Source organism: Pleurodeles waltl, chromosome 4_2, assembly GCF_031143425.1.
Source record: "Pleurodeles waltl isolate 20211129_DDA chromosome 4_2, aPleWal1.hap1.20221129, whole genome shotgun sequence".
Taxonomy (NCBI): domain Eukaryota; kingdom Metazoa; phylum Chordata; class Amphibia; order Caudata; family Salamandridae; genus Pleurodeles; species Pleurodeles waltl.
In genome coordinates this window covers 467,674,294-467,687,622 of record NC_090443.1, presented here as the reverse complement: position 1 = coordinate 467,687,622, position 13,329 = coordinate 467,674,294, and the positions used below count along the sequence as shown (strand labels likewise).

The 13,329-nt window shown below is 44.9% G+C and overlaps 1 protein-coding gene across 7 annotated transcripts in view; it reads left to right on the top strand.

Annotated features, from left to right (window-relative positions):
* ICAM5 (intercellular adhesion molecule 5) overlaps positions 1-12,956 on the top strand; it is a 375,719-nt gene extending 362,763 nt beyond the window's left edge. For all 7 annotated transcript variants that reach the window (XM_069231795.1, XM_069231796.1, XM_069231797.1 and 4 more), the window contains one exon: positions 2,533-12,956. In XM_069231795.1, coding sequence (XP_069087896.1) covers positions 2,533-2,735 — 203 coding nt within the window. In that variant the 3' untranslated portion in view covers positions 2,736-12,956. The remainder of the gene's footprint in view (positions 1-2,532) is intronic.
* Positions 12,957-13,329: the final 373 nt, after the last annotated feature.

The window sequence follows — 13,329 nt, the reverse complement described above, 5'->3', positions numbered from 1 at the left end:
CATGCGGTATGCTCGCTGGAATTCCAATGGGGGGGTCGAAAGTGAGGTCCGTTAGCGCAGGGAGGAAGCTGTGACATTCGTCCCATCCATTTGTTCCGAGAAATTGAAAAAGCGGGCATTGTCCCTGCGACTCCAGCCTTCGAGGTCATTTACCTTGCTGCATCGGAATAGGAGTTCCTGGGCCCTATCCTGTACAATATTGAGGTGGCGCTCCATTGTCGAAACATGCGCTCCAGGTCCTTGACTCGATTCTGGAATCCGCCAATGTCCAGGTGGATACATTTGGTCTCAGGCATCAGGGCTGAGATGCTGGAGTCCAACGCCTTCCAATCTGTGATACACAGCCATGGCTTCCTGGAGGATGCGCTCCATGGTGGTGTCCTGCACGAAATCAGGAGGGGTGGAGGATTGGTCTGGCAGCAACTTTCCCTTTTTGGCAGCCATGGAGTGGGGCTGTTGGAGGGCTTCTGAGAAAAGGAGTTTGCGTGTGTATTTACTCACAGGTTTGCCGCTGTGTTTGCTTGAGGGCATCTCCCAGCTGATCTCAGGGGTCGCAGCCGCATAGTGCGGACTAAGGGGTCACTACTTGCAGATGAGGAGGGGTACTGTTTCTGGTAGGTTAATAGTACTACATAGATGGCCCACAGCGTGTGTCCGCTTCTGGAATAGGTCAAGAAAGCCACACTTTGGGACAATAGGGGTCCAGCCTCACCGTGTTCAAAGGGCCTGTCTCAGAGGTGCAGCCGGTTTAAGGAAGAGGGAGGGGTGGGCAAGACCACTCGGTTGAATGGAGGTAGAGGTCCGAGAGTTCCAAAAGGTGCCAGTAGTGTTCATCAGTCTGGGGCATCTCTGGGAAAATGGGGGTAAGGGGAGAGGGAGCATGTGCCCTCTGAGAACTTGGCTAGCCCAGGTGAAAGCACTGCAGAGGAAGGACGTTGCGGAGACGAGGTTGTCTGCACCAGGGTGTTGAGCGTCTCGGTTGAGGAAGTAGAAGGCAGAAGTTAAGCAAGGTCAGAGTCCGGTGCGTCCGCAGGTGAACGCCGACCCACCTCACACCTGTGCTGGTCAGGGGCAGGCTCTGTGAGAAAGGAGGGGGCGGAAGATGCAGCCTCGCCTCCTAGTGCTGAGAGAGTCTGGAGAACCCTCAAACCAGGTCTGTAGCAAAAGTTCCAATGGAGGTGCTGCCCATGTGAGATTGGAGGAGGAAGGCTCCAGGCGTGGGATTCATCATTTAGAGTCCTTCAGGGAGTGGAAAGCTCGGGCAGCTCTTCGGAAGCGCAAAGTCCGGTCGGGCCTCACTGCACAACTTGTTCTCAGTAGCAGTGGAAGCCTCCAAAGCGCTGCAGCAGATGAGACAGGCGGCTGGGGCAGGGACCAGGATCAGGGGAGCCCCCTCCTGCTGCAGAAGCACACACTCCTCATCAGACAGTTGCCCAAGTTGTAGTAGAGAAGAAGAGGGCCACTGCCAGCATCGGCCAGGCCCAAGGGCATGGTAGGGAAGGACTTGTCAGCCCCAGATGCAGCACTTGCGCAGAGGCGGGCCGGGCTGATCCACAGGCCGCTGCTCCAGCCAGCGGCATGATTGAACTGTGGAAGGCTAGGCGGGAGACCGGGCCGGCAGTTGGTTGGCTGTGCCTCACACCTCCACGACAAGGGCAGGCCAGGTATGGGCCTATCCGGTTCCTAAGGTCCTCAGGTCCAGAGGGCATGGATATCTAAGTGGGTGAGTCCTAGGGAAGCCAGGAGACATTAGAGGGAGGTGCCCCCCTCTTTGCAAATTGGGCCGATGGCAGTCTGTGTCCTCGGGTCGGGGTGAAGGCGGGAGTCCACAGCTCACAGGAAACGCCACTGCATCACCTGGTCAGCTAGACCCCTCGCTCCCAGAAATTTCAAGCAGGGTCGGCCACCGGCGCATGATCTCTCCTCAGGCTGCCACCTCCTGGCCCCCGGTTGGGGGTAAGCTCCAATGCATAATGTGCAGCCCCTGCCACGCTCAGGATGCTGCTTCCTGTGATCTGGCCCGCTGGCGTTCGGAGCTCTGGATTCAAGCGGCCATTAGTTCTCACAGCCAGTGATTAACCCCCCCCCCAGGAATTCCGTTGCTTTAGGAGCCTACACTCAAATGATTGATTTTCTTTTTTATTTTGGGATTGTGAAGATGTTATCAAATGTGTAATATTTTACCGTTTGTTACATAGTCAGGTGGCTGAAAGTTGAATAAAAGCTAGTGGAGTCTTAATTTTATTGCATGTTTGTTGACAATAGGACAGTCATCATTTTTAGAGTTGATTGCTACATATGGTATTTCTAAAAAATATTCAGAATGCAATACTTTATTTCATGTTCTGTACTTTAAAATGTATATGTTGCTGCTGTAATTTCATTTTTAGACAGCTCAAAAATGGCATTTATTTGATCCAATCCCGTGATAAGTGGAACATGAAATATAGATTAGTCTGAGGAAACTATAATTTTTGAAAAATAGCATGTAGCTTTAAAAAATAAAATACAAAGAGTGTTATTATTTTTCAGATATTTTGCCGATTATCCTTGGTGTTGTCATTGGGGCCTTAGCACTTGTAGGGATGGCTGGCATCTCTTTGAAGATCTACCTCCTTCACCGAGCTGAAATATCCCAAGAATACCAGGTGTCCAGAGCCCAGGGTGTTGCAAAAGAAGAAAACTCGACTAATACTTACACAAAGATGGCACAGTTTCAGATCTGCGACACATGAAAGCAATATACCCATGTGCATTCCTGGTGTAGTCCAGGGGTGCCTTGTGCGAAATGAAAAACCAAAGAGGATTTTAAGGATATTTTATTTAAAAAAAGATTTTAGCATAGACATTGATGGATTTGGCATGCTTGTCTTGAGCTAGGTGAAGATGGATTCGGAAAAAAACATTGCCAAAAATGTAACTTGTTTTCAATAGAAGCATTTTTCACACTTTTATTTATTTATTTAAGTAAGTGTAAAATATAATCTCATTTTCCGTTCCCTTCTGATGTGTTAAGGGAAGAAACAAAAGACCCTCATTTGTGTCAAGTTTTTAAAAACTTGTAAGGAAGTTTGAAGATTACTGTTCATGTTCATTCCGTTGTCTCCGATCAGACGTTGTGATCTCCCTCTGCACAATAGTAACTTCAATACAACAGCTTTTACATGGTCAAAGTTATCTTTATTCTTCTCATATAATGACTATCATGACCATGTTTTTTCTGTTTTAGGGGAAAAGGTTAGGGTTATCTAAACAAAATCAAGAATGGTCTATGCTAGTTTTTTTGTTGTCTGCATGATCTATTTGCAACGTAAGCTTTTATCCCAATTAATGTTTATGTGTTTTTTTCCATGATAATGTCTGGATGCATTGATGCATATATATTGTATGATTTTATCTCAATAGATTAGCTCAAATTTTACTTTCTGCAACTGTGAAACTTTCTGCAACTGTGTCAATCATTGATGTTACCTTCCAAAAATAATTTGAATTATCTTTGCATTGCTTTCCTATGATTTTTCCTCGACAAAGGAATGAGTCTTTAAACGAAATGTATTCATCTTCCAGGACTTTTTAGTATAAGTAATTTAGGACTTTGAGATAATTGGTTTCAATGCCTACTTTAAATTTGAGTAGCTCACCTCAGGCATCATTAGGAATTTGACCGTGAGGCCAAGATAAGAGTCATGCCCTGGACAGAGATTGACACGCTTTTGTGATAGGGACAAGAAATGTGTTAAAAATGTTTTCGTTACCTATTCATGCCTGTTATGGAACTCTGTCTACTGCATGGACAGTGCAGGGGCCCCTCCTGCCCAGCACCATGGGAATGGGTACCTCCTTCTTTGCAGACAGAGAGCATTCCGAGGGTGCTGATCAGCCCCTCTCTGCTACAAGATAGCATTCGGCTCCTTTATTGGAGCCAAATGCTATCTCGAGGCACTGTTCCTGCAGGTCTGACCGCAGGGAATGCTGTATTGCAATGTTCCTGCCCGTCAGACCAGCAGGAACATTGTAATAAGGCAGGGGGGTCACCCTGGCATGGAGGTAGTGTCCTCCCCACGAGTTTGGCGGTCCCGCGGTGGGACCACCAAACTTGTAATGAGGCTGTTAGTGCCTAATAGAGATATATTTAATCTTCCTCCTGCCGTATCTCCTTAAGTTGTTGTTCATACTGGAGTGCCCCCTCCGCGCAGGGGGCAGAACAAACCCTATGAGGAGCTATTCAACAAATCCTTGGATTGGCTAGTGCGGAACAAAGGGTTCCCAATGTTCCACACCAGAGATATATTAATGGTGCGCAGGTGGGCCTGGTTTGGCCCAAGCTCTGAAGGTCACACAAGCGACTGTGTCATCATAACCATCAGGTCACTGTTTTTGGCCCATAACATACTGTATGTCCCTTATGTGTCCCTTGCATTGAGGAGTAGTATTAACTTGGTTCCCTTGGGCAACTTTTACAAACCTCTGAATCAATATCTGGGAAATAGTGTTTGTCCTTTGGAATCCTTTGCAGGCCAATCCGAAGTTAGTATTAGCAACCAACACACAGCACAGCGCAAATCTTTCGATTCTTATCCTAACGTGGAACCATCTAAGGCCAAGTATCAGGAACCTTTAGCTACCACACGGGGCTGGCTATTTCATTCAACATCCCTACTGCTTTTAGATTTGAAGCCATAGCAAATGTAGATTGACTTTTACCAAAGGAAGCACCCCCTACTGTTACTGATTCCCAGCTAGCTTCCCTTCCCCTCCCTCCGAGAGCAATGTCACTAGCCCAAGCAAAGCAAGTAAATATGCACTACTGAGCTGGAACATAGCTGGTCTGAAAGGAAAAATAGACAAGCCAGATTGGTGGGCTTTCATCCACAAGTATGATATTATTGCTCTCCAGGAGACCTGGGCTACCTCTCCTATTTTATTTGATGGCTACGCATGCTATTACAGTCAAACAATCCTATCCCCTTGCAGAAGGGCTATGGGAGGTCTTGTTATCTGGGTCCATGTGAACCTGAGGATGGAAGCCAAATTGACCGACTCTGGGTCTGCTGCTTTTCAAGTGTTACAGATCAAGGACAGTTTTTCATTGTTTACTTTTTATTTGGTTAATTTTTATAACACTGATTTTGTAAACTCTTCATGTCTTCCTTAATTGCAATTGTTGATTTTTTTCACAATCTGCAGGAGAGTGCTAAGACGAAGGTTGCTACTGTACTTTGTGGGGATTTCAATGCCAAATTGTTAGACCCTATGTGGTTGGGAGGTGCTCTGGAGAGGTTAGCTGTGGTAGACTATAGCTATGCAAGGGGAGCTGAGTTAGTAAGATATTTGGCTGTGTTTGACCTGATCAATCTAGTTGCTTCCCTAAGTGAGAAAGAGCATCCCCCAGCCAACGTTTAGAGGATAAGGATGCTTTTTGTAACCAGGAACTTGTTACAGCAATTTATAAGCAGGAGGTTGTGCGTACTGATTGGGGGGACCATAACACTCTGTCAACCATAGGGCAGTTGCCGTTAAGCAGGCTTAAATTCATTTCCAACATCATCCCCACACAGCACTACTCAGATGGGCTAAGGCTAGTCTGGCATCTTAAAGATCCCCCTGCAACCTTGGGTGCGCCTTTGAATAAACACCTGGGGACTTTTCTTAATTGTCTGTCAGCCACCAGTGGCAGTGTTCGATTGGCAAACAATCTCGCCACAAGCCCATGCAGGTAAACAAGGAGATCCTGCATTAGTTGGATAAGAATTGCTTAGTAGTTAACCGTCATGCTCTGACTGCCTTGCCGAGAATAGCTGCCGAGGTACGATGTGCCCGTCTTGCTTATAAATCTGGTCTTAAAATCAGGAAGGAGACCCTGCACAAGCAGGACTGGGAAATGTTGGAATCTGTAGCAGTGGGGGAAACAGTAAAAGCTTCGGGGGTGTAGTTATTTGAATCAGAGCTAAAAGCATCTCTGAATGTCCCCTGTTGCACTGTAATATCCTAGATTCTGATTGGGAGGCTCATTTCTTGGTAATGTTTCATCTATAGGAGAACATTGAGATGGTAAATTCTTTACCTAACAGGCTAGCTAATGCACCATCTGTCATGGTACTCCTGTCAGAAGTTTAGCTGGCAATAGGCCAGAGCAAAGGAGGTAAAGCACCAGGCCCGGACGGAATCCCAATCGATCTTAAAAATGTAACATCGCACTGTGGGGTCCTTTAATTACCAATTTTCTTAATAGTAACTTGAATGCGCACATTCCCTGTTCTTGGAAACAATCAACCATAGTGCCTATTTTTAAAAAGGGCAATTGTATGTCCCCAAAATGTTATAGGCCTATCTCTTTGTTGGCTAGTACCGTTAAGATCATTGGCAGGGTGATCTACAATTGTCTATGTGATTGGGGCCAGGAGAGAGATATTCTCTCCCCCTTTTCATTTTGGGTTTTGTCTAGGGCTGGGTACAGTAGAGTAGTGTCTTAACTTGAGTTTAATAGTATGTCCATGTTAAGCATTGCCTTCTGTACCTGGCCTTTATGGACCTCTCAACAGCTTTTGATTCAGTTAATAGGTCTAAGGGGCCTGGGGAGCGGGTGAGCTATTCCCTGGCTGAGTTACATTTCGAGAACATTTTTAGTCGTTGCGGTTGTTTGGCCTATTCACTCATTTCAAGAATATTAAGAAAGACGATAAATTCAGGGTAAAGCGCCTTTTTGGTAGTATTGTGAGGAGAGAAGATTAAAATCCGAGTTAGCGAAAAGTAAAGTGCTGGTCTTTTATCGTTCTTTTGCCTACACGGAGTCTGCTTTGTATCTCTCGTTGGAACTTACCGATTGGGAAAGATCCCTTCTCTTTTGTCTCAGAGGCAGCACAGTTTGGCGGCTCTTGAGACATGGGTGCCAATTATGCATTTTGGGATTGCCAGCTCTGATCTGTCCTTGTTATGGAGTCTCTACGGAGTCTCTCATGCATTATTTGTTTTTCTGTGAGTATTACAGCCACCCACTTAAACTCTTTCTAAACCCCCTCTTAAGCTCATTGGGACATCGTAGATGTAGAGACGCCCTGTTTCACTTGTAATTATTGAAAACACCTGATATTTGTTTTGACGTGTGCTCTTTGTTAAAAGCTGCAGTAGGCGTGAGGAAAACTATGGAGGGATGTGCGCTCCGATTGCAAACTTGCGATTTAAACTAGTCTATATTATGCTGCTATAGGATTTTAGGTATTTTTTATTGTCATGCTTTACAATGCTTTACCATTTTATTATGCACAGGGCATTTTATATGAGTGTCGCCAACTGTCTAGAGTCATCCTGTGTGTATTAACAATCTTTTGTGGCGCCTTTTTTGTCATCTACACTGGTATGGCGTGGACGACCTTGTGTCCTTAATCTTGTGTGTTATTAATCTTTTTAAGTATGATGTTTTGTATTGCTCTGTGTCTTTTATGGCTGCTTGAGGCCGAATAAAGATTTTGGATTGATTGAATTGACACACAACACAACATAAATGGATTTGCATCATAAATCTGTAGTTCAAATAACAAACCTGACAGGAATGGTAAACTCATACTAATCAAATGGGAATGCAGAGTTATACCGATGGCCGTACAAGGTAAAAAAATCAAAATGGCATTGCTAATATTGATGAAGTAATCCTGACAAATGTGTTTTTCTCTAAATGTATTTATAAGCAAGGAATTCCTCAGTGGGTAGGCCTCTACTTCCACTTTGATGACCGGTCTCTTTTTCCTTCCATGTTTCCTGACCTACCCTATCCATAAATGCTCAATTAACTTATTATGGGCCAGATGTAGCAAAGGGTTTTACCCATTCTGTGTCTATGGGAAAATGTGTTTGTACATATGGCCCTATGTTCTCTATTTTGCCACTGTCGGGTTCTGCTTGTTCCTAATATTTATGGGGACCTTTAGGTGGCACCCATTTCTTGGCCTGCCTCTTTTTCAATTACTCTGTTTTCTACCATCCTTTTTTTGTTTAACTCTCACATTCCCAGACGTAGATTAATATGTTTTATTCTATGCATATATCAATGGCAGTATTTGTCAAATATCCCCTAAAATTAGGATAATTTTGTGCCAAATGTAAAAGTAAGTCTGTGCCCAGATAAATAAATATTTTTATTTCAAAACCTTTAACGCCAATTTGTAGATGACTTAATAGATATTTAAAAATCCATTTGTGCCCATGTGAACTGACTTATAGCACTCATATAAATTAATAGTTATATTGAGACTAATATATTAGTCAGTTTGCATCCATAATAATGATCAATTTAATACCAAATTAAATGATGATGGTCAAAAGATGCTTAATTGAGTGGTCCAATTCTACCCCTTGTTCATGATAAATATTGTACAAGATGTTCACCACTTCGTGCACAAAACAAGGGTTAAATTGTGGCTGGTACCATGATGAATTTGTGCCCAAATTATAGTCATTTAATGTCTATAATTTACTTAAATGGATGAGTTGAAAATAATAGTGCCACTATTTCCAAGATACTTATGGCAAAATAAGTCACATTTTGCCAACTGACAGCTGAACCAGGTGCAAAATAAGTGGTACATATGTTCCCTAAATAAAAAATGTTGCTGGTATCAAAGTAATAACATCATATAACCTCTATATCAATAATCATGTTACACCCAAATCATTTTTAATCTGTGCTACACTTAATGGACGGTATGTGCTACACACAAGGGCACTATTATATCTGTAACTATGGTATTTAGATTTTTGAGTTGGTGTCTGTGTCCTGAGCGGTGCAGTCTCCCAAGCCTAGTGTCTTCAAAGTAGTTCATTAGTGGACTTAGGGCCTCATTATGAGTTTGGCGGTCGGACAAGCCGACCTCCAAGCTTGCGGGGAGAACGCTGCCATCATGCTGGCGCCGTCCCAGCCATCGTATTACATTGTTCCTGCCAGGCTGACCGATGGGAACATTGTATTACAAGGTTCCTGCCGGGCTGACTGGTGAGAACAGTGCTATGGCAATGGTCTCGGCTCCCGTAAGGAAGCAGAGGCAAATACCATAGCACTCCAGCACTCTCGGAATGCTCACTATCTGCAAAGCATACTGTGTGCATTCTAAGGGTGACATTCCATGGGTGCTGGGCAGGGAGGCCTCTGCTCTGCCCATGCTATGGGCATAGACAGTGCAGGGGCTCCGTGCACTGGCTTGCCACAATAAGGCTGGTGAGAAATTGAGTTGCAAACAGCATGGCAGCACTGAGTGCAATGGCATCGTGGATGCCCACAACTCAGTCTGCAGTCAGCCTATCAGGAACCACGGTCCTGGTGGTGATGGTGGTCCCCTGGCGGCTGAGTATGGGAGATGTCTCTAAATGCTTTGGTTAAAATGGTAGTAACAGTCTTGTATAGCTACATGTGGGCACAGTTTAACTATTGTTTTGATTATAGCTTGCCGATGTCTATTATTATATTATGTGTGTCGAAGTTGTTTGTTTTCATTTTAATCTGGTTTAGTAGTTTATAGTAAGTGCTACTTGATTCGTTAGGCAGCAAGGCTTATATGATCATGCATGTGTGCTATGACCTAGGCTTGTCTTATGGACTGCGATCCATTTAGACCAGACAGGGTGCCCAAAGCGTTACCCTCAGGAGGTGTAAGGCTACTGCCTTCATTTGGATTCAAGTAGCACGAGTGCTGTGGTGGTGTATGCAGTAATCAGTAGTGTGAACAGGTAAAGTTTTCCTGTGTCACTAAAGTGGTGCCTCCAGGCCCACCCAGGTAAAATTCTGCTGCTGTGTGCTTAACTCAGCCCTTAGCCTGAATTGGGCTGTGTGCAGTGCAAGAATGTATGTATGCATTAGAGCTGGTACAGTACATAAGAAATAGCACAAGCAGGTGCATGTGCACGCGCGAGGATGTACGTGTGCCTGAGAGATTGTACAGCACAGGAGGAATAGCATGAGCAGTTGAATGTGCGCATGTGGTGGTACGTCTACCTGAGGAGATGGTACAGTGCAGGAGGGATAGCATGAGCAGCTGCATGCACGCTCTAGGATGTTTGTGTACCTGTGGGAAGGTACATCAAATAGAAGATAGTGTGTGATGTTGCATGAGCAAGTTTGTATGTGTACCCAGGAAAATGTACAGTACATTGGAAAATCCACACGTATGAATGCATGTGTGCGCAGGTGTATGTGTGTGCTTTTGGAGAGAGCAATACACAGAAGAGACTGGGTTCTATTTTGGGAGACTTACAGCTTGCTAAAATAGCTTGCTGGAGGAAAATCGCGAGGTGGAGGTTTGCCCAGGCAAATTTGTGGATTGCTGCTTTTCTGAGACCTGGAAGGGGCACACATTGGAGGAAGGAAGAGCTAGGCTTTTCGGTGCTCTCCAATAGACATTTTTTTACCTTGAAAGGAGGTCACTAGTGAAAGGAGCCTGGGTACATCTGAGTTCAAAAAAATGGGTCTGATAAAAGAATTATGAATAGTAGGACTGGGGCCCTGTGGATACCTTTTGAAAAACATATCACTGAGGCTGACATCCAGTTTGAACCTCAAGTCACTCCCTTGGCCTTTGTTTGGGACTATCAAGATTGGAGACTGTCCTGCAGTGATAGACTGTTCGCTGTCAACAAAGGTGTGGGCACTTCAAAGTGAGCAACCCCCAGAACAAAAAGCTTCAAATACAGAGACACTAAATCACACATGTCTAGTCATGGATTATAAAAGGAGAGCTTGAGACTCCTAAACTGTCAAACTGGAGCTGTACATCAGTGTGGAGAAGTTCAAAATAAGTTCTGCCTGTTGTGACCAGGACTAGGGACTAAGGGTCTACTAGTCTCCCATGCTGGTTGAGGGGACATCACCCAGGAGGATTAAGAACATTCAACTGGAGCCTCTAGCACCAGCTTCTGCCTGACCTGAGAACAGTGAGCCATTTTAGGTGAAGGAGATCACTTGGAGGGAGTGAAGTCCAGTGAGGATCCCCTTGCGTGGAGCCCAGGAGTGAAGTGAGAGAGGCTGGTATGTCCAGACTGCCACACTGAATGGGCTGCCAGCTGTGTGCCAAAGTCCATGACCCCTTCTCCAAGTGAACGCCTCTGAAGAATAAGAGTTACCACCCTTGGCGCTGCTCTGTGAGAAATGGAGGGCCGATACACTGCTGTGACCCAAAGAGTGCCTTCACCTTTTTCATACTGCCTGCTACTCCTAAATGCCAAGTGGGGATTGTGGTGAAGAGAGAGGGCCATCATCTTCTATGTGCTGCTGCGACCCTACCTGTATGTCAGGAGGAAGCGGCTGTGAAGAAGTAAGAGGGTTGTTGCCTTGACCCCACTTACAGTGGAGAAGACACCACAGGTCCTGACTCATGCAGAATGAGAGCAATGACTTCAACTTCCCCATTCGGGAACACTGAAAACCTGGAGCCCAGGAGAGACCTACCACATCAAGGGAGCACCAAAAATGCTGCCTTTCCGCCGACTGGTTACAGCCAAGCTGCTGAGGGGTGCCTATGGACTATGAATCTCCAATCCATGAGAGAAGGTAAGACTGACAAATGGACGGCTGGGCCATGGAGAACGTCTTCTGAATTGAAGTGCTCCAGTTGGGGACTCTGGGATCTTACTAAAGAGCCCTCATAGAATTTCTGAAACTTGAACACCTTAGTGGGCCTAGGTTGGATGTCGCCACACATGAATGGGAAATAACCAACAGTCATAAACTAGTAAGTGTGCTGGAAAGTGGATTATTGGTAAGGGCAGGTAGGAACCTACACTTAGCAATAGGCCACAGACCCCCACTAGGTCCAGTCAAGGTCTCAGCAAATTAATCCTTGCTCAACCCTTGGTAGCTTGGCCCACGAGCAGTTAGGCTTAACTTAGGAGACACGTGTGTAAAGCCTATAATATCAACAAAATAGTAAACCAGTAACACACAATACACAATAAAAATCACAAATTTATAAAAATAGGACATTTAGTTTTATCTTGGAAATGGCACCACAATGTCAAAAATGCAATGTAGGGAACTGGAGATCTGAATAAAAAAAAATATGTAAAGAAATGCTTTCTAGAGCCAAAAAAAACCAAAAGTGCCAACCGGGGACATCTCGTCGCACTCAACTGGGGCAAAGTCAGAGTTTGAGACCTACCGTGATGGAACCCTGCTTAGCTACACTGAGCAGGAGGCCTCGGTCAAAATTTAACCTTCGGACGTAATAAATTGTTTTGGAGCTTTTTCTCTTGTCGTCAGACGAGGCTCCTCTTCTGGCTGGCTGCGATGTGACAACGGTGGCTTGCTTCAGCGCGGGTCCCAGTCAACTCCTAGAAGTCTAGTCGACGGGGAAAAGTCCTTTACTTGATGAAACCCAAAGTGTGCAGCTGGTGCAGTCCTTCTGAGTGCAGTGTTCAGGTGCAGGCCAGGAGTCCAACATGGCAGTCTTTCTTCTCCAGTATCTTCTTCTAGCAGGGATCTGAATTGTGGGGCAGTTATAACATATTCATCCTTGCTTCTGGGGGTGGAAAGCAGGGGTGCTCCTGTCTAATGGGTGCAGGCAAACACCCTCTGGGTGACCATTTCTGTGAAGTGTGGCAAAAATCAATCCCAGAATGCAACCTTCTTTTAACATCCAACATGGAGAGAATCTCTCCTTGAAGGTTACATTTGGTTGAGCCTAGCTACTGGTGTGGCCAAGTTTCCCTACCACACCTCCTTTAGCCCCTATCCTAATCTAATCAGTGGGGCTCCTAGCTGTCTGGAGGTACAGGAAATGGGGGAGGTCCAGTTTCTGTCCCAAGTGGCTTTCCCTCCTTTGAAGAAAAGTTTGGCTACTTTTCTCCATCCAGCTCTGCCATCTACTATAGCAGTTCTCATCCCCCAGATGCTTCCTTTGTGTCAGCGCTTGCCACTTCACACCTCATTAAGGCAGCCTGGCTCAGGCTGCATGAGGCAATCAGGAAAGGGTCCTACAGGGCTGAATTTGGTAACTTTCAGAAAGAGTTTTAAAACTGTTTTCCTGTGTTAGTTATATTAAATTCTACATTGGCAAATTGTTGGATTTATTATAAAATTTAATTTGGTACCAAACGTGCTATATGTAGTGCATCTCCATTGAAAATAAGACTTTATTATTTTAAAATAAAGTCTCCAAATGGGGTCCATTGGCTACAATGGGAAAAATGAATTTAGTTGTTTTTCCCTCACCAGGGCTTACAAAACATTGTTTATGAAATCCCTGCTTATATTTACAGTGCATCCAACCATGGGGGCACTTAGGGTAGACCTTAGGGGTGACATATGTAAAAACAAGGGAGTTTAGGACTCTGGAAGTACTTTTTATT